Source organism: Muntiacus reevesi, chromosome 20 (assembly GCF_963930625.1).
Source record: "Muntiacus reevesi chromosome 20, mMunRee1.1, whole genome shotgun sequence".
Classification (NCBI taxonomy): Eukaryota; Metazoa; Chordata; class Mammalia; order Artiodactyla; family Cervidae; genus Muntiacus; species Muntiacus reevesi.
The window spans coordinates 50,936,071-50,963,647 of NC_089268.1; the positions used below are offsets into that span (position 1 = coordinate 50,936,071).

At 51.7% G+C, this 27,577-nt stretch overlaps 1 protein-coding gene and 1 non-coding gene across 7 annotated transcripts in view; both read left to right on the forward strand.

Annotated features, from left to right (window-relative positions):
• Positions 1–25,073, forward strand: part of MYLK4 (myosin light chain kinase family member 4) — a 69,425-nt gene extending 44,352 nt beyond the window's left edge. For 4 of the 6 annotated variants that reach the window (XM_065912735.1, XM_065912736.1, XM_065912739.1 and 1 more), the window contains 11 exons: positions 670–968; positions 2,562–2,667; positions 6,565–6,658; positions 6,754–6,863; positions 7,961–8,102; positions 10,930–11,000; positions 11,770–11,898; positions 12,667–12,819; positions 14,668–14,746; positions 17,835–17,907; positions 20,909–25,073. In XM_065912735.1, coding sequence (XP_065768807.1) covers positions 670–968; positions 2,562–2,667; positions 6,565–6,658; positions 6,754–6,863; positions 7,961–8,102; positions 10,930–11,000; positions 11,770–11,898; positions 12,667–12,819; positions 14,668–14,746; positions 17,835–17,882 — 1,231 coding nt within the window. In that variant the 3' untranslated portion in view covers positions 17,883–17,907; positions 20,909–25,073. The remainder of the gene's footprint in view (positions 1–669; positions 969–2,561; positions 2,668–6,564; positions 6,659–6,753; positions 6,864–7,960; positions 8,103–10,929; positions 11,001–11,769; positions 11,899–12,666; positions 12,820–14,667; positions 14,747–17,834; positions 17,908–20,908) is intronic. The other 2 variants (XM_065912741.1, XM_065912742.1) reach the window with 1 other exon arrangement.
• TRNAS-GCU (transfer RNA serine (anticodon GCU)) lies at positions 14,314–14,384 on the forward strand. Its single transcript has one exon. It is a non-coding gene; the product is annotated as a tRNA-Ser (tRNA).
• Positions 25,074–27,577: the final 2,504 nt, after the last annotated feature.

Below are 27,577 nucleotides of genomic sequence, written 5' to 3' on the forward strand. Positions count from 1 at the left end.
AGAATCTACTTGAAACAAAGAGCACCCAGATCTAACCATTCTGTGGTGTTTTTTAGGGATTGCTGATATAATTCTTATTTCCTTTTTGAATAATGTATTTTGGAAGCTATTTATAGAGAAGTCTAATTTTTCAAGAGCTAAATGTAACCGCTAATGTTTATGAAGGAAGTCCATCACTGAAGAAATGGGTTTAGTAGAGTCTGGAGGTGTCGGAAAGTGGACATTAGTTGAATTCTTTCACCAGCAGCGGCTCCTCTCACTGCTGGTCCTATTCAGAGACCATTGTTTTTCTTTTCTTTTCTTTTTTTTTTTTTTGTGCTTTAATGCAGTTGTTTCCCTCTTCTTTAAGGAAGAAAGTGAAAAATGAAGATCAAATTAGTTAGGGAGTCATAAAATGACTGCTGTTGAAAAGGGTCAGTGGACTAACGGGGTCGCCGTGAGGTCGTCAGGGAGTGCCTCTAGGATGTGGGCTGTCTCCAGCTGCTTGGGACGGTGGGGTGCACCCATCTCCATCTCACCCCAGACTCTGACATCGCCAGCTCCCTGTCTCGAAGCTTACATCCCATCAGTGAAGCATCGTTGCGAGGAAGGTTTCCTGGTCAGAAATGTGATCATCTGAGAGTTTTCTCTTGGGAACGTTGAAAGCTGTGGCTGGATTCTATTTTCCAGGCATGTCAGCTCCGTAAAAGCCGCGCCCCCGTCACGAGCCGTGGGAAAGGCAGCGACAAGACCTGCCTTGCAGAAAGCTGATCCAACAGAGGCCTTGGGAGGCGAGAAGAGGAGAGGCGGCGAGGAGAGCTTGGTCCAGGAGGAGAGCAAGAAGAGCAAGATAGATGCAGTGGGTAGAGGAGCCGGGGACATGCGGAGCACACCGCAAGCCAGCCGCGCCGGGGACTCCCTGCAAGGCAGAGCCCCCGAGCCCGCTGGAGCAGAGGCCCCCAGGCAGCAAGCTCTGGAGACCCCCCTGGGTAGGAAACGGCTTTGGTTCCAGCCCTTTAAAGCATCTTAACCTTTTCCAGCAAGCATTTCTGACTAAATTTCACTTAGACTAATGTCCTGCAGGAGACCTTACAACATAACGATACCATTTGTGTTTGTAACGCCATCACTGTTTTGGGGGCAGTGAAGAGACAAGTGCCACCAGGAGGAATCTGTCCCAGCTTCTTCATTTTTCAGCATATTTATGGTGTGAGAGGAGAATATCCTTGTCAGATCAGATGCCCAGAGATTAATATCATTATCTGAATCTTAAAAATATGAACTCTTGACAGAGTGCCTAGCACAAGATAAGTGTTTAAGGATTACATTTTGAATAAACGCAAATTTCTAAAAGCAAAAATATCATCGGCTTACTTCCTTCTGTACCCTTTGGACACATGTAAGAAGCTTCACTTAGTAGGTGATTAAATAACAAATAAATGGAGAAATGAATAGGTTCATGGCAAGAAAAGTTTTACAGTAACTCTGGAAAAGTGAAAAGTATGCTGGAAGAATATTGGTCCGTAGCTATGTATTTTACGGCCTTCCAAGCTGGCGCAGTGGTAAAGAACCTTCCAGCTGATGCAGGGGACACCAGTTTGATCCCTGGGTCGGGAAGATCCAACCTGGGGAAGATCCTGGGGGAAATAGCAACCCACTCCAGTATTCTTGCCTGGGAAATCCTACGGATAGAGGGGCCTGGCAGTCTACAACCCATGGGGTCACAAAGAGTTGGACATGACTTAGCGACTAAACAACAGTGTGTTTTAGAACAGACCCTGCTGTGGACTGGAGGTTAAACACTCAGGCTGGAGCGTGAAAGTGGGAGAAACTTGTGAGCTGGAGAATATACTCTCAGCCAGTGTTACTGGGTGTTCTGTTTCTAGTCGGGAAAAATCCATCTTGAAGCTTTGTGCTTAGTTGCCCAGTCATGTCTGACTCTTGCGACCCCGTGGGCTGCAGCCCACCAGGCTCCTCTGTCCATGGGATTCTCCAGGCAAGAACACTGGAGTGGGTAGCCTTTCCCTTCTCCAGGGATCTTCCAAACCCAGGGATCGAACCCAGGTCTCCTGCATTGCAGGTGGACTCTTTACCAACTGAGACACCAGGGAAGCCCCTTTAAGCTTTAAATGTGTCTTAAACAAAGGCTAAAATATTTCGGAAAGGTCATGTTTAGTAATATCAAACCTTTCAATGATGGAAGAAATTTTTCATTTTTTTTTTTCTCTCTAATTAAAATTGTGGACTTTATCAATTGTGCTTTTAAAAAAATGGGTCAAACAGTGTCAGGGATTTGAGTGTAAATGACTCAGACCGGGAGCATTACCCGTTTGGGCATTATATGGAGATCTTTGATTGTTTCGTTGTTTCTGAACGCTGTCCTGAAGAAGGTGGGGACCAAGGTCCTGACGACCTCTCTCAAAAGTGTCAGGGGTCACCTTGGTGACCCACAAATCACAACATGAAGTGAAGATGTGTTCCCCGGGTCTTTCGGAATCCAGAGGGCCGCTTGCGTTTTGCTTCTAAACGAGCACGTTGGCACACGGGCCGCTTCTCACCAGCCTTCTCCTCTCGCCTCCCAGCCGACGCCCCGGCACCGCCCGCGCCCTTCGACCACCGCATCGTGACGGCCAGGCAGGCCGCGGTCAGCAGCTTCTACACCGTGAGCAGCACCGGGATCTTAGGGGGGTGAGTGAGGCGGCTCTTCCGCCCTCTCTTGGCAAGGAGGAAAGGCCGCTTTCAAGACGCAGGTCTTTTTAAAATTCTTATGTTTTATCTTTTTAATTTTACTTTTTTTGGTTTTTGTACTGAGTTTTCATATTTTTAAATTTATATCGCAGCATAGTTAATTTACAATGTTGTGTTAGTTTTGGGTGTACAGAAAAGTGGTTCAGTTACATCTATATATATCTTATATTTATCTATATATATATTCTTTTTCAGATTCTTCTCCATTACAGGTCATCATAGAATATTGAGTAGAGTTCCGTGTGCTATGCAATAGCTCCTTGCTGGCTGTCGGCTTTACGTTTAGTCACGTTCGTAGGTTAACCCCGAGCTCCTAACTTAGAGCCCCGCCGCCCGCCTTTCCCCTTTGCTAACTGTAAGCTTCTTGCCTAGCTGTGTGAGTCTTTTTCTGTTTTGTAAATAAGTTAATTTGTATCGTATTTTTAGACCTCATATATAAGTGACATCATGTGCTGTTTGTCTTTCTCTGTCTGACTTAGTTCACTTAGCATGATAATCTCTAGGTCTATCCATGCAAATAGCATTATTTCCTTCTTTTTATGACTGAGTAATATATATAAACTGCAGTCAAGACTGCCGAGAGAAATATCAATAACCTCAGACATGCAGATGACACCACCCTTATGGCAGAAAGTGAAGAAGAACTAAAGAGCCTCTTGATGAAAGTGAAAGAGGACAGTGAAAAAGTTGGCTTAAAGCTCAACATTCAGAAAACTAACATCATGGCATCCGGTCCCATCAGTTCAGTTCAGTTCAGTTCAGTGGCTCAGTCGTGTCTGACTCTTTGCAACCCCATGAACTGCAGCACACCAGGCCTCTCTGTCCATCACCAACTCCCGGAGTCCACCCAAACTTGTGTCCACTGAGTCGGTGATGCCATCCAGCCACCTCATCCTCTGTCATCCCCTTCTCCTCCTGCCTTCAATCTTATCCAACATCAGGGTAATTTCAAATGAGTCAGCTCTTTGCATCAGGTGGGCAAAATATTGGAGTTTCAGCTTTAGCATCAGTCCTACCAGTGAACTCCCAGGACTGATCTCCTTTAGGATGGACTGGTTGGATCTCCTTGAAGTCCAAGGGACTCTCAGGAGTCTTCTCCAACATTGCAGTTCAAAAGCATCAATTCTTTGGCACTCAGCTCTCTTTAGAGTCCAACTCTACATCCATACATGACTACTGGAAAAACCATAGCCATGACTAGTTGGACCTTTGTTGACAAAGTAATGTCTCTGCTTTTTAATATGCTGTCTAGTTTGGTCATAACTTTCCTTCCAAGGAGTGGATGCCATGATCTTAGTTTTCTGAATGTTGAGCTTTAAGCCAACACTTCATGGCAGATGAATGGCATCACCAACTTGATGGACATGAGTTTGAGCAAGCTCCGGGAGTAGGTGATGGACAGGGAGGCCTGGCGTGCTGCAGTCCATGAGGATGGAAGGAGTTGGACACGACTGAGTGACTGAACTGAACTGAATATGTATACCACACATTCCTCATGCCCCATCTATTGGTAGACACTCAGGAGGCTTCCACGCCTTGGCTATTGTGAATAGTGCTGTTACAAACAGAGATGGATCTTAAAGATTTCAGAGATGTTTGTCAGTCTCAACCAGAGAACCAGAAACATCATTTACAGCTATTTTAAGTGATTTTAACCATTTCTTAAAATTGTCGCTGATACCAGAAAGGTTGATGAGGTGACTACCCTCCGCGTTTCACCTGTGTAACTTTCCGTGTCGTCCTGTCTGGAGCGAGAGGAAAGAGGTGTGAGTGAGTCCCCAGGAGGTTTAGAAGTTTGAACGCTGAGGAACAAAATTTAGAAATGTGTGAAGGCTGTTTATCTCATGGCACATATTAAATATATATTTTTATCATCATTGGTTTTCCATTTGCGCTGAGACCATCATTCATCTCAGTTGGTGATGCGCCTCCCTGAAGGGCGCGCTGGTAGGACATCCACACATACTCCCTCCCTGAAGAAGGAGGAGGCGAGTCCATCAGGAAGGAGGGTCCTTCCTCTCCTATCTCGGCCATGACCCCCCGTGAGGTCTTGTGACTTCCAGTATTAAGTTGACTCCCACCAGCAATCTATGTAGAGTAAGAGGCGGAAAGCAGGAAAACTGTACATGTATTCAACACATAGAAATTTACTTACAACACGGGGAGAGCACGTGTGGCTCTTAGCGTGCGTGTTTCTGCCTGTGGTCAGGGGTGCGGCTGACTCTGCAAAGCCCCTCCTGGCTTTCCCACCCCACGGCTTCTTTGCCGTCTGTCACGGGACGCACCCGAACTTTCTCCTTGGCTGGCAGAGAGCCCCCCGGCCTGTGAGGATGGTTGAGGGGGACGGGGCTTCCGGAGCAGGTGGCCGTGCCTGAGGCCCCCTACTTTCATGGCAAGCATTAGCTTATCAGGGTCTCGAGGGATGGGGTGGCAAGCCAGCCACCGTTTCTCTAAAGGAGAAAAGTTATTTGCAGACGCGGCTTTGGAGCAGCCCCAGGGTCTGTGTGTGCTTCTGGTCGAGGTCCCTCGGTGACTCTCAGAGCCTCCTTCCTGCCCCTTTGGGCCGCCCTTCCAGCCACCCTTGCCCCGTCCCGGGCTCAGTGAGGAATTAGAGGGGCGGTCAGCTGGGCGTGCTGGCCTCATCGGCGGGGACCTCCTCTCGGTCAGGGGCGAGTCGAGATGCAGCCTCTTGTCCTGCATTGTCGGCGGAGCCACAGCCCGGGGCCGGGCCGCCGGGGCCCCGCACGCCGCGGCAGGCCCCTCCGTTTTCCCGGGGTGCTCTCCCCGCCTGTGGTCTGTGGGGTGATTAGGGCTGCTGTTCACCATGGTCAGTTATTCCTAGAATGAGGTTATCAGCCTGGCGGGCCAGCAGGGGCCGTGTGAGGCCACCTCCCGCCCCAGGCCTTGCAGGGCGAAGCCTGCCAGAGGGGCGGAAGGAGGCACTGAAGCTGAGCAGCGGCGTGGCACCACGGCCGGGCCAGGCCGATCCGGGGGCCACTGCTAATTAAGGGGAAAAGCCCTTTCTTAACAAGTAGCCACATCTGAAGCGCCTGGGGCTGTGTTCATGGGCTCCAGGAGAGAGAGCACGTCTGGAACAGTGGATGGGATTAAGGTCACACTTGGCGGCGCTTTCGGTAATGTCACCCCCCACCCCCACCCCAGGACGCATCTGCTTCTGTGCAGGGAGTGTGGCTGAGTGGGGTGGGCTGGGGTGACCTTCCCCAGCTCCCCGGCCGTTACACTGAGTCAGGAATCACAGCAAGCAAGTCAAGTGGGAAGACTGCTCATGAGTGTGTATTTGGGGAGGTGGTGACGTTTGTAAGAAGCTGCCTTACGAAGTGCATTTAAATTGATATCCAAGCTAAAGTGTGTAGTATCTGCTTTGATTAAATGTGTCTATATGCAATTTTGTGATTACTTCTTATTTATTTATATGCAGTTTCCAAAAATAATCTCACTTGCCCGACCAACAGCCTGTATCACTCTTATGCTTAGAGAACCTAGCTTGTTATATTCACATGCATTCAGAAAGACTCTATTTTCTGTACAATAGAAGCCCTCAAATTTTGGGGTGCATGAGAACCACCCAAGAGATGTTGTGAAAGTGCAGCTTCTGGGGCCTTCCTCAACCTTCCTGCTTCAGTAGGGCCAGGACATCACCCCCAGGTGACCCTGAGGCCAGTGGCTCATATCAGAACTTGACCTGTTCTAGGAGATTTGGCAACAGTAGGGGCACGTCAGGTTTGCTCACTCAAGTCATAGAGGGGTGTTGGAAAGCCTCGGCTTCCACCAGGTGGGGACAGAGCCTCACCCGGGCCACGTCTTCTTCTCCCGCAGCGGGCGCTTTGGCCAAGTTCACAAGTGTGAGGAGAAGGCCACGGGCCTGAAGCTGGCGGCCAAGATAATCAAGACCAGGGGCGTGAAGGACAAGGTAAGGGCCGCGCAGTGGAATCCGCGGGCTGCCGCCACCCGCCCCCCCCCTCCCCCCCCCCGCCCCCAGCGCTAAACCAGCCCTCCCTCCGCTAGGACGACGTGAGGAACGAGATCAGCGTCATGAACCAGCTGGACCACGTGAACCTCATCCAGCTCTACGACGCTTTCGAGTCTAAGAACGACATCGTCCTGGTCATGGAGTAGTAAGTCCCCCACCCCCTCCCCATCCTACACGCACATCTGGGCCCTCAGCACGCCGCCCTGTCCTGCCTCCAGCTGCTGGACCCCGCTGGACCCCGGGATTCTGACTCGCATGTGTCAGAATTGCATCTGCCGCGGGATGGAAATTACTCAGGAAAGGGTCTCCACGTGAGATTCTGTTGCTAAGCAGCAGGATGACCACACAGATTTAGCTTCAAACATGAGCTGAACTATCGAGGCCCCAGCTTAACTCTTGCTCTGGACACCCTGGAGGAGTGAGCCTTGAACTGTGTCCTACTTTTGACCTGATGGCGAAGACAAAATTCGTGTCAGACTCTTACAAGTAGAGCTAAGAGGCTTCTGTTTAACATCGCCTTTCCAGGGCCTGCCCTCGTGGTCCACTGGTAAGACGTCCCCTCACCACGCAAGGGCTTCGGGTTCGATCCCTGGTCTGGCAGCTAAACATAAACATAAAACAGAAGCAGTGTTATAACAAATTCATTAAAGATGTTAAAAATGCTCCACATCAAAAAAAAAACTCTAAAAAAATTATAAAAAAGAAAATAAAATCACCTTTATAAAAAATTGAGTGCTTAGTTAGAAAGTGAGTCATTCTACCAAAGCTGAATCTGTGCTTGTGACTCATTTCACCTCCCCACCCCCATTTCGGGTTTTGCTTGTCATTGTGTGATAGGAATTTCGGATATTAAAACATCCAGCATGAGCTCCACCTAAGCACTTTATTGCTGAAATCAGCCTAACCTTCCCGAGGAGTTTGGAATTCCCTCCATCCCTGCCTTCCTAGCGTCCTCTTGGGCCTCCATGCTCCTTAGGAGATGGCAGAGGTGGGCAGACCCACCGTTAGAGATGGACAGCCCCACCCCAGAGCCGCAGCCCCTGCAAGGGAGGGGCTTTGAGACTTTCCGTTTGAGCAAGTGGTGGTGGCTACAGCGACGGCCATCACCGTCAAAGGCATCTTACCGAGAAGGTAGAGAGACGCAGCTGCAGACGCATCCCGTGGGCAGGTGGGCAGCGCTCAGACGCAAAGAGCAGGTGCCTGTCGAGGGCGCTGACTGGGGACTCGCCCCCTCCCCCGCAGCGTGGACGGAGGCGAGCTCTTCGACCGCATCATCGACGACAACCGCAGCCTGACGGAGTTCGACACCATCCTGTTCATCAGGCAGATATGCGAGGGGATAAGACACATGCACCAGATGTATATCCTGCACTTGGACCTGAAGGTAGGCTGCGCTCTTCCTCACGGGAACACGAGCCTTTGCTCAGGTGGATCCCTGGGCCCCGGCGAGTACAGGACGCCGACTTGGGAGACAGAGCCTGTCGCTGGGTACGTATTCAGGCATTCGAGAACTCTGGACTCTTAGCTTCATCTCCCTGTTCTCAACCAAGACCTGCTTGTCTCCGACCTTAGGGACTGCTGCCCAGAGTCTTACTCTAAGCTGCTTATGTTAAAGGAACTCACAGGGGGCTGGTTTCCACCATCACCCCCATCACCATCACCCCCATCACCATCACCACCATCCTGGTTGCATCCTGGTTGCATCCCCTCATTATCAGTTTGAGTAGGTACGAGGAATTTTAGCTAACTCAGATTTCCCTGGTTGTGGTCAAACTTCCCAGCTCTCCAGAATGCCCAGCAGTCCTCTAAAACCCTCCAGGAGGCTCTGGACTTTAAGGATTATTTTTCTATGAGCCTACTAGAGCCGGGAGGAGAATGGTATGGCAGAATGGGATTCAGGGGGAGGCGCTGAGAGGCTGAGAGGCAGAAGGGTGGTGGGTGGGGCTGCGCACCACCCTGGGAGCCATGCGAACCTGTTGTAAACAGTGGGAAGCTCACCCTCTTTCTCCTCTTATTTTACGCTCGCTCTCTCTCCCATTATGCAGTCCCTGTAATGGGACTGTGCATAGTTACGACCAGCGACACACGGGCCCGATGACTCGGAGCAGCTCTCATATCGTCAGTGCATCTTCTGTGTGGCTCGGTCTTTTCCTCACTTCCCTGTTTGCACAGTGTGACACTGAGATAAAATACACATTCTGTAGAACATGCCATCTACTGCACGTCATCAGGGATCGCAGAGCTAAATGAATTCAGCTTCCTTGAAGAGGTTTCCATGGGCCTCCGTTCCTGTAACGGCTCCTCTCACTGTCCTGCCTCTCCCATCCACGGGGCAGGGGGAGGTGGTCGATAGGATGACAGAGCCAAAGGTTAACAGTCATTAGCAGAGCCCATGGCTATGGACCGGTTTGATAATGCATACTTTCACGGAGCATTTTCACTGAGTGTAGATACTCTCCAAATATCCCTAAAGGGGTTTGATTGGCAGCTGAAGCGAGGACCTGACCCGTCGTAAGTCAAACAGCTCCATATGTGGCTTCATAATGTTGATTGAGGACTTGCAACGGGCAGTTTTACTTGTGGCTCGTATGTAAAGATGCAATAAAGGCGACAGCTGGATGGGTCATTAAGGACCAGGTGCCCTTTCAGAAAGCTCCTTGGAAGCAGAAGGGCCAAAAATACCAAAGGCTTGTCTCTCTGTAGGGGAGATTAAAGCTGATTTAAAGTCGTCTTCTTCCTGGATTTTTTTGTGTTTTGTAAATCATATTCAATGAATATGCTTTAATTTTATAATTAGAAAAAAATTAACTCTGAAGTGCCCTCAGAGCTGTGTTTTTTCCTTTTTAAAATATTCTGCAAATAATTCTTTTGTGTCATGGTGCTCTTTGGCAACTGGACAGCTTGATACATAATCAATCAGTTATGTGAGCACGGGGCCACGTCTTCCTGTGTAGCACCCACTTCTCTATAAATTGCCTTTGCCTAGAGACATCTGTTTTAGAGATATTTTAGGAAAAAAATGACATTATGACCACCAAATGGACAATTGAATGTTGACAAGCAGACACTACCAGAGTGGGAAATGGCAACCCGCTCCAGTTCTCTTGCTTGGGACAGAGGAGCCCGGCAGGCTACAGTCCATGGGGTAGCAGAGTCGGACACAACCCAGTGACTAAACCACCGCCTCCAGGCCGGTACTCGCTCGTTTCTCCAAGTGTTACTGTGTTTCTGACCTCACTCTACCCTCTCCTCCACCTGGGCAGGCAGGGTAGGGGGCAGCCATGGCCCCATGTGAAGGGTGGGATGTGGAATCCCGGGCACTTGGCACCTCGGCTAATGCCCCCTCCTAGCGCTTAGGGAAGATTTGGGATTAGTTAGAGCTTGAGAGTTCAGGCAGTTCTTTGAAACCTCCATTTCTCTTTTAAGGATGACCTTGACTGTAAGTCAGATCCCTTATCTTTCCCATCCCTCAGGTCTCCCGTCCTAACGAAGGTGGGTGCCCTTGTCCGGTGCTCTAGAAATACCGAGTGGCAGCTCTATCTCCCTCTCCCCTCTGCACCCCAAGACCACCCCATTGGCAGGGCCAAGTCTTTCCAGAGGCAAACTCCTAGGGAACGCTTAGTCAAGGCTTCTAGGCACCGAGGCCAAACTCAGCAAATCTCTGGCATTGTGGAGGATGAAGAATGGACGGGGGTGGAGGAGTCCCCCGCTTACAGATGACTTTCCCATAGACTGAGCGCAGGGCGAGCCTGGGGGTCAGGGCTGCTTGCATTCGGGTGCGTGCTTAGCGCGGCCGGTGGAATGAAGCAGGCCATTTCTCCTGGAACTCATAAATCCTCGGGAAAAATATTCCTCCAAGAAGGGGAAATTCATACTTAATAATTTTCGGGGGTGGATGTCAAGTCGGAGACGGCCTCCACGAGGCCGTTTGGAAAGTCCTGAGGCAGGAGGCCTTGGCCTGAACTCAGGCATGGTCGTCAACTGCAGAGCCGGTGGGGGAGGGAAGGCAGGGTCATGCAGGCTTGGCAGGGGCCCACAACCTCATCCACCACATAATTAAAGGAGAAAATACCCACACAGACAAGCCCGCCCCAAAGTGAAAGGCCTGATATGTTTTTCCTGAGCATCGTTGTATTTTTAGTTGTGGTTCAAGGACAATTTGAGTGAAGGATGGTTGTTTTCATTGCTAATGTGTCTCTTTCTCCTGGCAGCCTGAGAACATCCTGTGTGTGAATCGGGACACTAAACAAATAAAAATTATTGACTTTGGATTGGCCAGAAGGTATGTCAATTTGGATATAGGTGTGTGAATTGAGTTAGAGAACATGATGGGTGATCTTTCTTTGCAAAGATAAATCTGATATACCCCTTGGTTTTGTATCCCTGTTTAGAATTAACCAAAATTATGTTTCAGCTTTACTTTGCTGGCTTTAGAATTTGAACATTTAGGAGTTTCTTACAGTGCATGCAAGAAAAATATGGAATATTAAAACCTACTATAGTGCAGTTATCAAATTTTAAGACAGTAATCCATAATTTGTAAGAGTTTGTTTTAGTCTTTTGTATTTGGTCCATCTGTAAAGAGAAGATTTACTTTAAAAAAGTAAATGTGTGAGCAGGATTGCCAGGGGTTCGGGCAGAGATGAGCTCCTTAAGGGAACAGAGTCTACAGGGACCTCAGTGCCTGAGTGAGAGTGTCAGACGGCCGTGAAGTGCTGCCTTCTCTATATTCATTAAGCTTGTTTAAGCCGTCCACAGGGCACAGTCTGAATCACGGCTCCTTCTGTCATGTTTCAGGATTCAGGTGTTCTAATTGCTCTGAGTGGCTTTTCTCACAACCATTTCAGATTATTAAGGCTCTCTGGTGGGAAGCTTCGTTACCAGTTTTGGACACTATCTCTGTAACGCACGATCTCCTTTAGAGGCTGTTTATACTAACTGTGCTGTGCGTCTGCAGTTATTTTGCTTATAGACTGCATCCTTTCTGATTCCTCGAGTTTTGATTTCTGGCGGACCCTCTTCATTCCTCCGTGTTGCCTCCTAAATTTCAGGTACAAACCCAGAGAGAAGCTGAAGGTGAACTTTGGAACTCCTGAATTCCTCGCCCCTGAGGTTGTGAACTACGATTTTGTCTCCTTCCCCACTGACATGTGGAGTGTGGGCGTCATCACCTACATGCTGTAAGCAGACCCCTCAGCCCCTGGGTCACTTGTTCTCCATCCCCGTGCATATTCCATTTGCTTTGAATAAGTTAGATCTTTCAAAGATAATAACTCTGCCCCATACTCAGGTACTTCCCATGTTCTGCTGACTCTGGTGGGTAAAGGAGTAAGTTCTTTCCTTATATCATCAGAAAAAGTAACAGTCTGTCTTCTTCACTCATCACCCGAATTCCTAGGACACCATCCTATGCTCTAAAAGTAACTTAAAAAGCACCTCCAGCCTGTGTCCTGATGCCCTGAGTGACAAAGCAACCTCACAGTTCAGGGGTCATTCCTGGCGTTTGCCATCTGAGGACGTGATGGCGCTCTGCAGAACACGACGTTAAAAGGGTGTTTGTGTTATTGTGTGAGATTCCTGTTTGAGGCTAGCTGTGCCTTCATCACACCCACTGCTTATAAACAAAAATTATGCTCGCAAGTCGCTCATTCGTGCCCGACTCTTTGCGACCCCACGGACTGTCTGCTAGGCTCCTCGGTCTCTGGGTTTCTCCAGGCAAGAATACTGGAGTGGGTTGCCGTGCCCTCCTTCAGGGGATTTTCCCGACCCAGGGACTGAATCCACATCCCCTGTAACTCCTGCATTGCAAGCAGATTCTTTATCACTGAGCCACAATTCTTGGTTATTTGCCTTCTTTCCGTTTTAAATGACAGGACCAAGAAGGCACCTGTCTCTACAGAGTCTGAGGGTGTTTAAAGAATTCTCACCCTGGACACCGTGTCTTACAGACTCAGCGGCTTGTCCCCCTTCCTGGGTGACGACGATGCTGAGACCCTGAACAACATCCTGGCCTGCAGGTGGGACCTGGAGGAACAAGAGTTCCAGGACATCTCGGAGGAGGCCCGGGAGTTCATCTCCAAGCTTCTCATTAAGGAGAAGAGGTGACCACGTCCCCTCTGGGCTCAGGAGGAGGCAGGGGGAACAGAGAGGCGGGGCCCCGGGGCTGAGAGGACCGCAGACAGAGAAGTGGCCAGCAGCCCCCGCGGGGGTCTCTCTGATGGACCTCAGAGGTGTAGACAGAGTGACTCTGATGCTCCCCACCCCGCCTCCTAAGATCTGGAACTGCTGTGATCACAGGGCTTGAGTGGGGCTGGGGGGCTCCACGCCGCTGAACGCTTGACGGTTGTTTCATGGGAGAGCCAGCTGTGGGCCCGGCCTGCCCGCTGCTCTGCAGACGTGTTCTTTTACCCGCTTCCAGCTCCGTGGGAGGAGGGCATTATGTTCTTTGACGAGACTCTGAGATCATAAAGCCGGTTAAGTGACAGAACCAAGAATCAACACAAGGCTGTGTGCGTGACTGTTATGTATGAATGGCCTGCTTTCTGTCTTGCTAATAATTCAGAATTCAGTGGTTGAAGAGTACTGATACTGAAATACAGGGGCTCACATTTTAGAATCATGGAGGGGGTGGAGGTGGTGATGAGCCAGTCAAACATACTTTTCAGACGATTCTAAAATATATAATGACAAAAGATAAAACTAAATAACAAAAATTTAAAAAAAACCAACTCCCAAAAACATAAAAGAAAAATACAAAGAAAAAAGAAACCAAATTAAAAATAAATAAAAATAATTTTAAAAAGCAAAAAGTTTTAAAAGACAAAAAAAGGAAAACAAAAAACCTCCAAAATGGAAAAATAATGAGAGAAAATAGAAAAATAATAAAACATACAATGATAGATGTCATTTAAGATGTTCATGACCAACAAACTTGCTTTATTGTTTTATTATCTTATAGTTTTTAAGTTATATAACCACAACCGTGAACCAATAGACAGGCGGTTCAGTGGGGTGGGGTCCGGGGCAGACCCCAGATGCTCCTTCCCTTGCACTTCACTGTCCCTGATCCACCAGGAATTGTATCTGGGGCTTTGAGGGCAAATGTATAAGTCCAGTCCCTGCCTTTAGGTAACTTGTGATCTAAGAGAAGAGACGAGCAGTTTTTAGTTCAGTTCAGTTCAGTCGCTCAGTCGTGTCTGACTGTTTGCGACCACATGGCCTGCAGCACGCCAGTCCTCCCTGTCCATCACCAACTCCCGGAGTTTACTCAGACTCATGTCCATTGAGTCGGTGACGCCATTCAACCATGTCATCCTCTGTCGTCCCCTTCTCCTCCTGCCCTCAACCTTTCCCAGCATCAGGGTTTTTTCCAATGAGTCAACTCTTCGCATGAGGTGGCCAAAGTATTGGAGTTTCAGCTCCAGCATCAGTCCTTCCAATGAACACTCAGGACTGATCTCCTTCAGGATGGACTGGTTGGATCTCACTGAAGTCCAAGGGACTCTCAAGAGTCTCCTCCAACACCGCAGTTGAAAACAGTAGATTTTAAAAGAGGCTTAAATACAATGTGGTGAACACTTATTGAAGGTCAGGCTTCCCTGGTGACTCAGTGGTAAAGAACCTGCCTGCTAAGCAGGAGACACAGGTTCGATCCCTGGCTCGGGAAGATAGAAGTTTAATTTATGAAGCTCAGGCATCTCATCAAGAATGGTTATTTCTATTTGAATTCCTGTTCAGGTGGCAGAAAGATTTCAGAGCTGTTTGTCTTCCTTGTCTTACCACCAGTGTTACCCTAATGGGATTGGAGGGTAGCCTGTCCCTGATACTAATTCTACAGAAGACAGAATCGCCTGGCAACCTGACGTGAGGCCATCTGGTCTCCCAAAGGCGGTGGTCAGGGCCAAGGTCTCGTTCGCTGGGTCCCTCATAACCCCTGCCTTTCCCTTCAGCTGGAGAATCAGCGCGAGTGAGGCCCTCAAGCACCCGTGGCTGTCGGACCACAAGCTCCACTCCAGGCTCCGCACGCAGGTAACCACGGCTGCTGTTTCTCCCCCTCTTCTAGCCGGCTTCAACCTTCTGGCGGTCAGATGCTAGCGGCACCTTAGCCTCGAGTGGCGTTCTTTCTAATTAGTTTCTCACAGCCTTCTAATCTGCTAGTGCTAAATTGCTTAAAATGCTTTTATTGAGTGATTTGTGGTTTTTAATGATGCTAACTACGCTAGAGAGTTATTTTCAGCAGAACTATGTATTACGTTTATTATTTAATTACTATATCCCTTACAAAGTGAATCGTATCGTCACCATAATTGCACCCACACTTGCACATTTAGCCTAGGGCATAGGGACACAAGAAGTTTCAGAGAATACATGCTAATATACATTCAAGGTAAATCTCCTACTTAGAACTCAGAATTCTAACTTCCCTGCTTGCCTGGTTTAGTGTACTCTAAGCACCAAAAAAAAAAGGTCATATTCAGCTTGGACAAGAGATTAATGTAAGTGCGTGTGAAGGAGACTCTTACCGAAGTCTGAGCAGAGACTGGGTGGTGGGGTGTACCTCGAGAGCGATCCGGCCGCCCCGTGTGGTCACTTCTTACGCAAACTCCCGACCGCCTCTCACCGCCCTGGTCAGCGCCTAACATTTGACCTCCCTCGTCGGCCCCTCCAGCACAGGTCTCCTTCCTAAGCTTTGGGTCCGAATACTCCCCCGGGAGCTGGCCATCCCCACTTGGATTGTCTCGCCGCCCGCCACCGTCCCCGCCACCCTCCCAGACCCCAGCGCGGCTCTGTGCCCCCTCTCCGTCCCCCAGTCCCTTCATCTCATCTGCAGTCTACCTCCAAGTTCTGCACTGATTGTTCCTGGAATCTGTACAGCCCCCACCATCACGATGGTTGTCTAGACCGAGGCCACCGGTCCCCTGAGTGACTACCATCGCCTCCCGCCGACGTCCACATCCAGATCACCGTGGATCATATAAACAGCACAGAGGCAGACGGGTCGCATCTAAGCAGCTTTCCTGAACATTTAGCGTGGTCAGCGGGTCGCGACACCCAGGGAGGCGGTGGGCAGGCCCTGCCGCCAGGCTCACCGTGGATGGGACTGGTCGGCCTCGTACACGCCCCTCCCCTCCATCTTTGCTCCTCCGGGGTTTGGAGTGCAGCTTTTCCACTGACCAAACCCTGGGATGACTGTGCCCCAGGTACTCATTTTTTCCACATCCAGTTTTTATTGAAATTACTTCTAAATTCGGCATCAGTTGTAAGTTTTATTTGTGTCTGAATATACCTTTCCTTGATAATTGGTACTGATGTCAAGTAAAAATAGGCTGATTCCCTGGTAGGTACCTCACCCAGACGGCATAAACTGCTTATTAGGGTTACCAACCTATTCTGGGCCAATTTTCCACCCATGTATTTTTATCCAAGCTTATTGGTGTCCAAATACACTTTGACGTGGTGGACAATATGGAAACCACAACAGATAATTAATGACATTTTACAGTGTAAAAGTGTTTAAAAATATTTTTTAGACCATATAACAACAACAAAAATCACCTTTTTGTTATTTTATCCAACTGCTGGTACCTAAGGTGAATAGATATTTCAGGGATGGTGAGGATTAAACAAGAAAATATTCCATTGTACGAATCCAGTTAGTTACCATGAAAGTTAAAATTGCACGGCGCTGTGCCAAGCACTGTTCTGACGGCTTCAGGAAAGGCCGATGCTCTGAAACAGACATGCCATCATTCCCTTTATGTGAATGGGCCGCTGAGGACAGGGCTATGGACCCACCCAGGATCCCAGCACAGGCAGCAGGCCCTGGAGCCGGGCGAGGGTCCCCACTCTGCCGTCCCGCTGGAGGCGGGCTGCCGGGCCAAGGGGGCCTGTGCCGTTTCCAGGACCACCCTTGTGTGACATCTTTCAGGTTACTGAAAGACAACACTCAAGCTTAATATGTTTTATTTTTCGGTGAAATAATGAGAATAATTTTTTTTTGTCTCTTTTCATTGTTTCGTGCTTAAACGCACTTCCTGTTTCCCAACCACCAAGCATGCCCGTGATCCGTAAACTTAGATGATTCTCCTTCTTGGACACCGAGGCCCGCGGTCTCTACCCCCTGAGCCGGGCTCACGGGGCCAAGCCCCCCGCCCGCACGGGACCCACTGCGTCAGACGCAGCCTGGGCTGCAGCAGAGCCTCCTGGAGGGCAAGCCCGTGAGCCCTTGGCCAGCGGCTGTGCAGACGCAGTCCCCGCTTTGGGGCTGGGGGCGGGTAAGCCAGCGGGTGGGACCGATTCTCTCCTCCCGCAGCTCGTGACCATCCAGCTCTCCTCCCCATCTCCTGGGTGCCGGCTTCATCCTCTGCTTCCCGTTTACTGAGCTGATAAGACAATGGACGTGCTCAGGGTCTACGTGCAGCGCTCTCTGCCCCGTCACCAAATCATCCCTTCCTTAGCTACAGCTCTGACCGTGTTATCCCCTGAATAGAGACTCTCCCAGCTTCCCCTTCGTGCGCCCTGAACCCCCATGCCCTCTTCTAGGCAGGGGTGCCAGTGTTGGGGCCCCAGCCCCGCGCCCAGGTCAGCCCAAGTCCTGGGCAGTGTCCGAGGCCCACTCCCAATGCCCTTTCTCCAGGACGGCCTCCTCACTGTCAACACACACACACACACAGACACACACACACACACACACACACACACACACACAGATACACAGACACACACAGATACACACACACACACACACACACACACCCCACCCGGCTCTGGTAAGCACTGGGATCCTTCAAGGGGCTCCTTTTTTCTCACGGACACACACACATTACAAAGTCACCTGTGGTTTCTCTAAGGGGCACAGCCAACTGATTACAATTTTGAAAGCCTTGCTGAATTAACAAGGGTCATGGGGTGCGAGTCTCTCCGTCCGTGACTCCGAGGGGAAGGGCGGTGATGACAGGTCCGCTGAGGGGCTGGGGAGGGGGACGCCCTCAAGCCGATTCTGCGGCCGTGAGCCACTCGGGGTCCCGGGACGTGGCTGCAGGAACCCCGCGTCTTCAGGTATCATCAGACCGCGTCAGTTCCGACCCTTCTCAAAATGTCTTCCTGGTTTTCCCAGAAGAGGAAGAAGTGCTGCCCTGATGCCCAGGAGCTGGTGACCAAGTAGTGCCCGGAAGGCGCCCTCCTGAAAGGTTGGTCTGACGGGGCCTCTGACCTAGGGAGCGCGGGGAGAGCCTGGCTGGCTGACCGCGGGCAGCGGGGCGCGTTTCCTCCGGGGAGGCCCCGAGGCCAGACGGCTGTCTTTGGGTCTGCTCTGCTGTTTCCTAGCAGAGAACCCTGTGTCTTGTGATTTGTGGACTGGGGACAGTCTCGTTTCCCATGCTTGCTGAGTGGCTCCACTGAGACCATCCAAGCAAAGCCGGAGACCAGGGCTCGGCACACAGTAGGTCCTCAGAGGGGTCCCGAGTCCTTGCACCGTTGCACGTGGCTGAGGTAGCAGGGGAGCGAGCGAGTCTGCAGAGTCGGGGTGCCTGAGGCCCTGCCTGCACAGCCCGGGGCACGGTGGGGCCTGACCCTCTCGGGGACCCTGCTCTCTCTTCTCCTCCTCCAGAGCTGTTGCCAGGCCCAGGCCCCTTCTTGGACCCCAAGGAACTGCCTCTTCATACAAAGCCTCTGCCTTGCTTAGAATTTTGTCAGAATTATTCACAGAAGGAGTGTTACACATGAGCAGGTGCTGTTACATCAATAAATGGTCCAATCTGTGGCCTACAGGGGGCTTCCCAGGTGGTTAAGAACCCGTCTGGCAGTGCAGGAGGCGTAAGAGACACGGGTTCAATCTCTGGCTTGGGAAGACCCCCAGAGGAGGGCAGGGCAACCCACTGCAGTATCTTTGCCTGGAGACCCCCATCGACCGAGGAGCCTGGTGGGCTACAGCCCACAGGATCGCAGAGAGTCGGTCCCAGCTGAGAATCTGAGCGTGCACGCATGCACACACACACACACACACACACACGCGCGCGCGCGTGCGTGGCCCAAAGGAGAGGCTGAGGGCAGTGCAGCATCCCAGGGGACTTCGAGAAGCCCCAGCACCCCGTGTGGTGCGGGGGACGCTCGGGGGCCGCCCCGTCATCTGGGCTGCGGGTCCACGGCCGGCCGGGCAGCTCGGCTTCAGCAGCCCTGCTGGCCTCGAGCCTCGTGAGTTGGCATTCTGCAGCCGGCCCGTCCGGACTCTCCCGCTGACTTATATCTACTCCGGCTCCGAGGTTTTGTTGGTCTGTTGACTGAATGTGCTCTTCTAAGATGCCTTGAATCTGTTGAGGAGTAAGACGGGATAGAAATAAACCAGCAAATCATCATACAAGTCACGAACCAGCGTCAGCGAACAACCCGGCTTCGGCACGAGGGTCCCTTACTGGGGACCCTATCGCTTGCTTAGAGGCTGATGTGACGTCAACGGGAAAGCTTTTGCTTTTGACATACAAAGACCATTCTTGTTTGTCCAGACCAGTGGGGAGTTGGCGTTGGGAACTGCAGGGGGTAGCCTCACATCTGGTGATACGGTGGAGATGGAGGGCCGCCTGCGCCTCCTGAGGTGCGGGGCATCCTGGCCTCGCTGGGAGACGTGGGCCCGAGGTCTGCAGGCAGCACGCCCCGGCGGTCCTTCTCTCCCCCAGCCCCGCCCAGAGGCCGCTCCGTCCCCAGCGACCACAAGCCCTGAGGGTTTGCCGCAAACCACCTTCCCACCATAAGCCCTGGGCGGGCTCTGGGGGCTGGTGGGAGTGAGGTCGCTGGGTGCCAGGAGGTGCCCAGGGAGGAGGTCTGGCGCCAGGGGCTGGTGGGAAGGATGAGGCGAAAAGGCAGCGGGCGATGGCCGAGTCCTTCCCAGGAGGTTTGCTCTTGAACCCAAGGCGACGGAAGGGGTGGCAGCCAGCAGGACAAGGACAAAGGGTTGTGTTTTTCTTTTTTCCCCCAAACTTCAAACTTTTTATTTTGTATTGGAGTACAGCGAGTTAAAAGTACTCTGGTGGTTTCAGGTGAACAGTCACGGGACTCAGCCACACGTGTAGGTGTGCATGCATCCATCCTCTCCAAACTCCCCTCCCGCCCAGGCTGGCACATAGCTGAGCAGAGTTCCATGTGCTGTGCCGTAGGCCCTTGTTGGTTATCTATTTTAAATGTAGCAGTGTATACATGACCTTCCCAAAGGACAAAGTGCTTTGAGCTGGTTGCCCTGGCAACGCAGCATCTTTGTTGCAGATGCTCAGCGAGACCACTCCACACCTGGCCTGGTCCGCTCCGTGCCGGCCACTCGGGCTGGCCACCTTCCCTTCCTGGGTCCCCCCCACCCCGGTCCCACCGCATGTCCATGCAATGCAGGTGCTTCCTGGTTTCCTTTCTCACTTTTTTTTTTCTTTCTCAAACTAAAATGCAAGCTTAAGAAATTAACGCTGGGCGCAGCCCTCCTTGAGCAGGACGCTGTGCTAAAAGCAGTAGATCATGCTTCACAATCTCTCCTGCCAGGAGGAGCTGGGAGCTTTGGCAAGAAGCAACATGAGTAAAACCAATTTTGAGATAATATTGATTTTTAAAATCTGGTGGTTGGAGATGATTCCTGTGGAAAAAGAGCCTTATGAATAAGGCATAACCCGCAACGCAAATTGAGGACAGAAATCTCCTGCAATTTGTCAGAGGTTTTTTGATGGGTTGAGGAAGCGCTCTAAAAACAAACCAGGTGGCGTTTCGTTTCTCCTTCCCGCTGCTCCATGGCTAGCCCGGGAGACGCGCACCGGGGCCAAGCCCTTGGGTCTACAGGGAGGACGTGGGTCACACGCAGCCAAGAGCAGATGGAGAGAGTTCCACGCGCGTCCCCGGCAGCTCTTTGATGCTGACGGAGCTGGCGGGACGCAGGGGTGGCAGCGGCTCAGAGCTGGCTGTGCTTCAGGTGAAACAAAGAGGCCTTGTCCTTCGATGCTGCACACAGTACCAAAATATCTTGCATAAACTGAAACACACACACACAACCCACCCAGCTCTGGTAAGCAGTGGGATCCTTCAAGGGCTTCCTTTTTTTTCTCACAGACACACATACGTTATAAAAAGTCATCTGTGGTTTTCCTAAGGGGTGCAACCAACTAATTACAATTTTAAAAGCCTTGCTGAATTAACAAGAGTCATATTTTGTTTGCTTTGCAGGAAAACTGCTGCGGTTGCTGCTGCCTTGAGAAGATTTTTGGAAAAATCAGCAATTCTGATGCCTTGACCCCTATGGAGACTGGTGGCTCTGGGCCGGGGCGGGGGTGGGGGGTGCGTCACTCTGAACTCTGAGCACCTCTGCCAGGCTTGGGGGCGGGGGGCGCTGAGAGCTGAAGCCCTGGAGGCAGGCAAGCTTGCACCCCCCTTCGTCACACCCTGTGACGGGGCCCACACCCCAAAAGACGGTTCCCCAACATCCTGAGCTTAAAGCTTTCTGTCTTCGTTGCTGGGGCCCGGCGGGTCTCGTCTCTGCTACGTCTCAGACCACTAGAGCGGTCACACTGGAGACTGAGCTGAGGGTTTAAAATGTGTTGGAGGCAACAGCAAACTATTATCTATAGGGCGGATAAACAGCAAGGTCCTGCTGCACAGCAGAGGGAACTGTATTCAGCGTCTTGGGACAGACCCCTGTGCGTGTGCTCAGTCCTGTCTGACTCTTTGTGACCCCACGGACTGTAACCCACCAGGTTCCTCCGTCCATGAGATTCTCCAGGTAAGAATACTGGAGTGAGCTGCCATTTCAGACTATAATGGAAAAGAACATGAAAAAGAATGAATTGTTCAGTCGCCTGGTCGTGTCCGACTCTTTGCGACCCCATGGACTGCAGCACGCCAGGCCTCCCTGTCTGTCAGCATCTCCCAGAGTTTGCTCAGACTCACTTGCATCGAGCTGATGATGCCACCCAGCCATCTTATCCTCGGTCCTTTGCTCCCTTCTCCTCTCACCCTCAACCTTTCCCTGCAACAGGGTCTTTTCCAATGAGTCAGCTCATTATAATGGAAAAGAGTACGAGAAAGAATGTGGATATATGTTTAAAGGAAAAAGTTGGATACATTTAGAGGGAGAATCGCCTTTCAAAGGGGTGAGTGTGTTGCCAGAAAAAGTTCTAAGTCCGGTGAACCCTTGGCCGGTTACTCTCTCAGACTTTATTATTTTGATTTGGACTGAAATCCGGTGAATCCGACTGATGAGTAATTTGCTTTCTGGAACATAAGCTTTCTTTGAATTCTGAGCAACAGGCATCAGGCGGCCTGTCTGCCATGTGTTTTGAGACCTCCTCCAAGAGCAGCAGTCTTCCAAGCAGCTGGTCTACTTTCAGCTGAGGGGCGTGGGTTGTCACCGTGCACCTTGCTCTCTTCCGAGGGAACCGTCATCCACGTGAACCACGGGCACGGTTAGTCTGTCCACTCACGGCCTTGAGTAACGCTAACTGTCCCGAGAGCTCCCCTCGACGCGGCCGGAACGAGAAGGGGTGGCTCTGGTGAGTCCTTAGGGGGACGGTGCTGGGCTTCCTGTCGAGTGACCTGGGTAAAGAGGACCAGTGGCCACACCACATGTCGGCTCTTTGGCTCAGCCCTGCGCAGGGCACCCCCCGCTCGGAAGTGACCCTGATTTCCAGCTGGAGGTTCTTCCGTTCCCGAGCTCATGTGCCGTTTCTTCACATGTAACAGGGGACCTGAGCCCTGCTGCAGAAACGGGGGTTGTTTCTCCAGGAAGCTGAGACGGTGGATGCCACGCCCATCACTTACTTCTTAAGCCTCTCTCACGTTTCCCACTTCCAAATACCTGTTGTGTTGAGATCAGCTATAATAATGTCTTTATTTTTAGCTTAAGTTGCTCTAGGCTCCAGCTGCCTCGATAGTGATGAAAGGAACTAAGAACAGCCCCAGGGGCCGCCCAGGCAAGGGGGTTCTGACAGGCGCTGACAGTTCCCCATCCTCTCTGATCCCGCCCGAGAGTCCTCCTTGCCTGCCCATGTGCTTCTGGGGCGGGGGAGGTGGAGACAGAAGACAGGGGTAATTAGTTCAGGCCTCTGGCCAGCTCACCGGTGGTGCAATAAGATGCGTCTCCTTCTCCTTTGGGCCCGCGCATTCACCCAAGGCTGGCTTCTTCTCTTCCTGTTCTATGATTCTGCTTCATGTTTAATTTAGTTTCCTTAAAACACACACACGCACACAAGGCCCTGTGACTGAACTGTTGTGTTACCGCACTATCTTTAGCGCCTGGTGTTCATCGGGTCTGGAAAAGCAGGAGGTGGTCCAGGTTTAATACTCAGTCCACAGAGAGCTGGCGTCTGCTCAACTGCTGAACAGGACGCAGGGGTCTGGTCGGAAGCCCCTCGTGGAGGGCGTGTTCCGGCCTGAGCGTGGGTTCTCCTCCGGCCCGCGCGGAGGACCTTCCGCCGGACGCGAGGGTCACCTCGGTCCTGGCCGCCTTCCCCGGTCCCACCGCACGCGGAGGCCCCAGCTCGGGCCAAGTGAGCGAGTGCCTGCTTGCCAGCTTCACCCACTGACGACCCCGCAGTCAGCGGGCGTGGGTTTTGGGGTTTAGAAAGGAGACTCCGCTTTGACAGCGGCTCTCCTCAGACTGCGTAGTTAGGTTTGCAGCCTTGGCTGGGGAGTGCTGGGGCGGGGTCCGCAGGGGTGCTTTCTGCGGGCGCTAAGGACACGGTGCTGAAGCGCCGAGGACTGCCCTCCAGTTTCACGAGATGAGGGGGTTCCCGTCTCTTGCTCAGCGGTCCCCTCTGTCCACACCCTTGTGCCGCTGCGGGATGTGGCGATTCTGATGGGAAACGGGCTTCGCGCATCGGAGGAATCAAACCACAGGCGAGTGTGAACCCAGAACGGAGTCTGGCGGGACCGGGGTCCTCGTGATCCCTTTCCCCCAGAAGTCACCAGGACCCAGAGGCTGTGTGGGCTTCTGCATCCTCTCGGGGGATGTGGTGGCCTTGCTCACTCCTTTAGGCCGTCACTGTCCATTTGCTGGAGGAAATTAAGTGCCAGGGGATGGGGCCTGTCCCACGGCCTGGGGAGAAAGAAACTGTCAAGGGAAAAGGAACCGACAGGGACCCGGAATCTGTTGCTGCTTAAAAACCAGGGAGAAAACGGTCACCTTGTTCATGACATAAAAGCCCCTAGCACGGACTCCCACCTGGATTAACCGTGGAAACCATTTCCGGGTTGAGGTTGGCTGACTCCTGTCTTTGGGCGCTGTAGAGTTGCCTGGAGTCAGTTTCTGTCGACTTGACATTTCTTTGCTTTCTTTCCTCAAAGATGCAAATAGGCGTGATGATTTGTCTCGCGAGGCAGGCTCTGATGTGATGTGGTCTCAGATCTGTGAGAACCAACGTTTTCACCATCTTTATGGAAATTAGCACAGCAGCACTTTGTCCTTGTTTTAGAACCAAATATGGGTTTTCTACGAGGGAAATGAGCAAGGCTCTCCTTTAATTCCTTTTCTGTCCTTCTGTTCCCACGACCCCGACTCCAGCCTCTGGGCTGTGGGAGGGCCAATATTAGACTTGCGCCTGTTCGGTCTGGACTCCAGGCCAGCTGAGGGGCCTCCTTTGGAAACTGATCTGTGAGCCCGTAACTAGGGCAGGGAGGGATTGAGCTCAGCTCTCTCCGCTGGAGATTCCGTCCTGGGTTCAGGCCGTTCTTCTGCACCCTTCTCAAATCGGCCACGATGCGCTCCTTTGCTTTTGCTCCATCTTTTAAAATACTTTGCCTCTTTCTTTTTTTCTTAAGTTAGAATCAAAGTCCGGCTTCTTATCTATCACCATGTTCCCCTAGAGCCTCTCTGAGATGGAAATTATGTTTGCAAAACGCGAGTTGCTTTCTGTTCTAAAGGACTGAGACGCTGCCCTGAGTGGGCGGGACTTCCTGGGCTGGGACGACTTCCGGGCCTCGGGTGAAACTCACAGCTTCTCAGCTTAGAGGGTCAGTGCATTTCTCCTCCCAGCTCCGATCCAGGCAGGTGCGTCGTCCCTGGCGGTCTTCCCGTGGGCAGCTTCACCTTCCGTGAAGGCTTCTCACTCCCCTGCTGCTGCCCACTCGAAGGGGCAGAAGAGTCCTGCTTGCACGTTCTGTAGTTATCCCGACGGATAGATGCCGGTGAGCCCTCTGGACGAAGTTTCTCAGTGCAGACAAGAAACAAACACGGAGCCCCGAAGCAGTGACTACATATATCGTGTGTATTTTCTATTTCTGGCATAGTTTCATTCAGCTGTACTCCTTTTCCTTATAAAGATGTGTAACAGTCATATGTATGTATCATATTGAAGAATAAACTTGGACCTTGTTTATCCTTTGGTTAATGAGCTAATTTGTGGACGTGTCAAATGCGATGCAAACGCTCTCCTTTGGATGAGGATGGTGTATGACATCTGCTGATATCAAGAACCTAGGCTACACTCACAGGGACCCTAGACCAGTCACAGGAGCCCCGGGGAAAACTATTCCCGCAACTTGGATGCAAAGAACCAACATAAGGTGCAGGGTTTTTCCCCCTAATTTTAGCACAAAGATACAGACTGAGATCAATACACAGCGCCCGGTACAGCACCGTGTGAGGACTCATGAAGGCAGCTAGCAGCAGCTCACCCTTTCCTGTAGCTCTGGGGCGATTCTTCAGACCCAGAGGGGTGTGTCTGCCCCAGAGGACCTACCGTTGAGGGACTCAGGAGGAAACGGCTGCCCAGCCCGGGGCCACCGCTGTCCTTCCCGGCTGGAACGCTGCTGTGAGGGCTCCGAGCCTAGCCGTTGTCTGAGGGTGACGCGGGGCCAGGCCAGCATCCCTAGCCTAGCCCCCCGGGGGTGGCTGCCCACCCACACTGGCTGGCATGGTCCCGCTGGGGTGCCTGGGGTCTCTGCTGGGAGCGGCGGACCGCGTGGTCACACAGACACCCTGCTGCTCACTCGAGATTCAGCTTCCCCACCCGGTGTCAGGCCAGGCCTCTGACCTCTTTCCTGGGCCTCTGCGATGTTGCGATACAGCCACAGCTGTGTGTTTGACCCGGGTCCCGGGTCCTGGCCCGGAGCTCCGAGAAGCCTCAGAATTTCCTGAGTGTCCACAGCTGAGCTGTTGCCTTCAGGTCACTCTGGGTGGGTGAGGCCTGTGGTCCGAGGACCCAGCCACAGGACCGGGGGCTGGTGCGCTCACCTGGCCCCTCCACCCCTGCCGCCAGGGAGGGGGAAGGAGCTGGGACCGAGCTAGCACCGGTGGCCCAGAGTTGATCCGTCATCCCTGGGTACCGAAACCTCTATTAAAAACCCTGAACGAAGGGACCTGGAGAGGTTCTGGGTTAATGAATGTGCTGGAGGGGGACGCAGCCCAGCTCCACAGGGTCAGAGCCTCCTGCTCTCAGGACCCGCCCGGGCCTCGCCCTTCCGGCCACTCGTCCGTCCGTGTCCTTTACTCTGTCCTTTGTAGCACGCGGGGAGTAGTGAGTGAAGGGGGTCCCTGGGTTCTGTGAACCAAGCGTTCACCCAGATGACGGAAGCTGAGCGAGGCGTCAGATGATGGACGCTCAAGGAGGCGTCTTGGGAAGCCGTGAGTTTTAGCCGAGTTGGACAGAAGCCTGTCTGGAGGCGCGGGGTCTGAGCGATGAGCCTGGAACCGGGGTCTGCGCGGACTCCAGGCGGGTGTCACGACGATTGTGTGCGGAAGCCCTACACACTCGCTGTCAGAAGTGTTTCAGGGAGCAGCTGTCTTCCTTCTGCCTCCAATGCGGGCATAAGCAGGTCCAGGGTCCAGCTCTGCCCTTTCCCGGGAGGGGCCCCCGCTGGGGCCGGGGCCTGGGCTGCTCCCCGTCCTCCTGGGGGAGGGGACGGGCCGTCTCCCTTACCTGCGTCCCAGGGGAGACACGCGGTCACTTCCCCGGGCCGCTCTAAGAGGCAGCCCCTGTGGATGAGGCTTGGGATCCAGACCTTGGATCCCACCCGTCAGGGGTTGAGAGGCTCCCAAAGACCCCTCTGGTAACTCTCTGCTCCTGTTCCCAACACAGGGATCCCCGAGAGCTGGCCTGTGTCCCCGATGTCGCCTCGGGGACAAGTGTTTCTCAACAAAGATGCTTACCTGTGCTCAGGGCCTTGCCTGCACAGCTCGGTCCCCTCAAAGCTCACTCGGCTTTTACGTGATTGATGGCAAAAGTAGAGAATGTTATGAATAAGTAAGATTTTCTTACCATGTGTGCTCATGATTTTAAAAATATTTCCCCTGTGCATATGCTCAAAAACATGTCAACTTGAAAGAAAACAACCTAACGAGGATATTCATAATTCTTGCTCATTAAGGTCTGAACTTCTTTCCCCCTCAATGATTTCACACACCTGTTCACTGTAAATTTCCCGGGAACTTTTTATACTATATTAATGTTGTCCAGAACTTGGACACACACCTGAGGTTTTTCTGAATTTTAATTATTCTGAAGTCAATTTTCATATTCTGAATAATTTCTGACTTGCCCATGTGTTTAATAAAATTGAACTTTAAAACATTATGAAGTTTTCCTAGGGTATTTTTCAAAAGACAGTGTACAGTCTGCCTTTATAAATGCTTTTAAAATTGTTTTTAAAAACTCCTTTCACTGAAAATGTCCCTATTTGTCTCAGATCTTATCATTCTACAATTCGCTTAGGGGCTTTTCTCGTGAGCAGGGGCTCACGGCTTTCCAAGGGGAACAGGAGCTTTGCTCCTCCGTCAAGACTGCCTTCCGCTGACTTTTTCAGTGTCACATGCTGTGGTTTTGGTCGGTTTTCTGCAGCAATTTTCACTTTGCTTCTGTCTCACTCAGGAGTTATCCACTCCCAGCTGTGCTATCTTAGAAA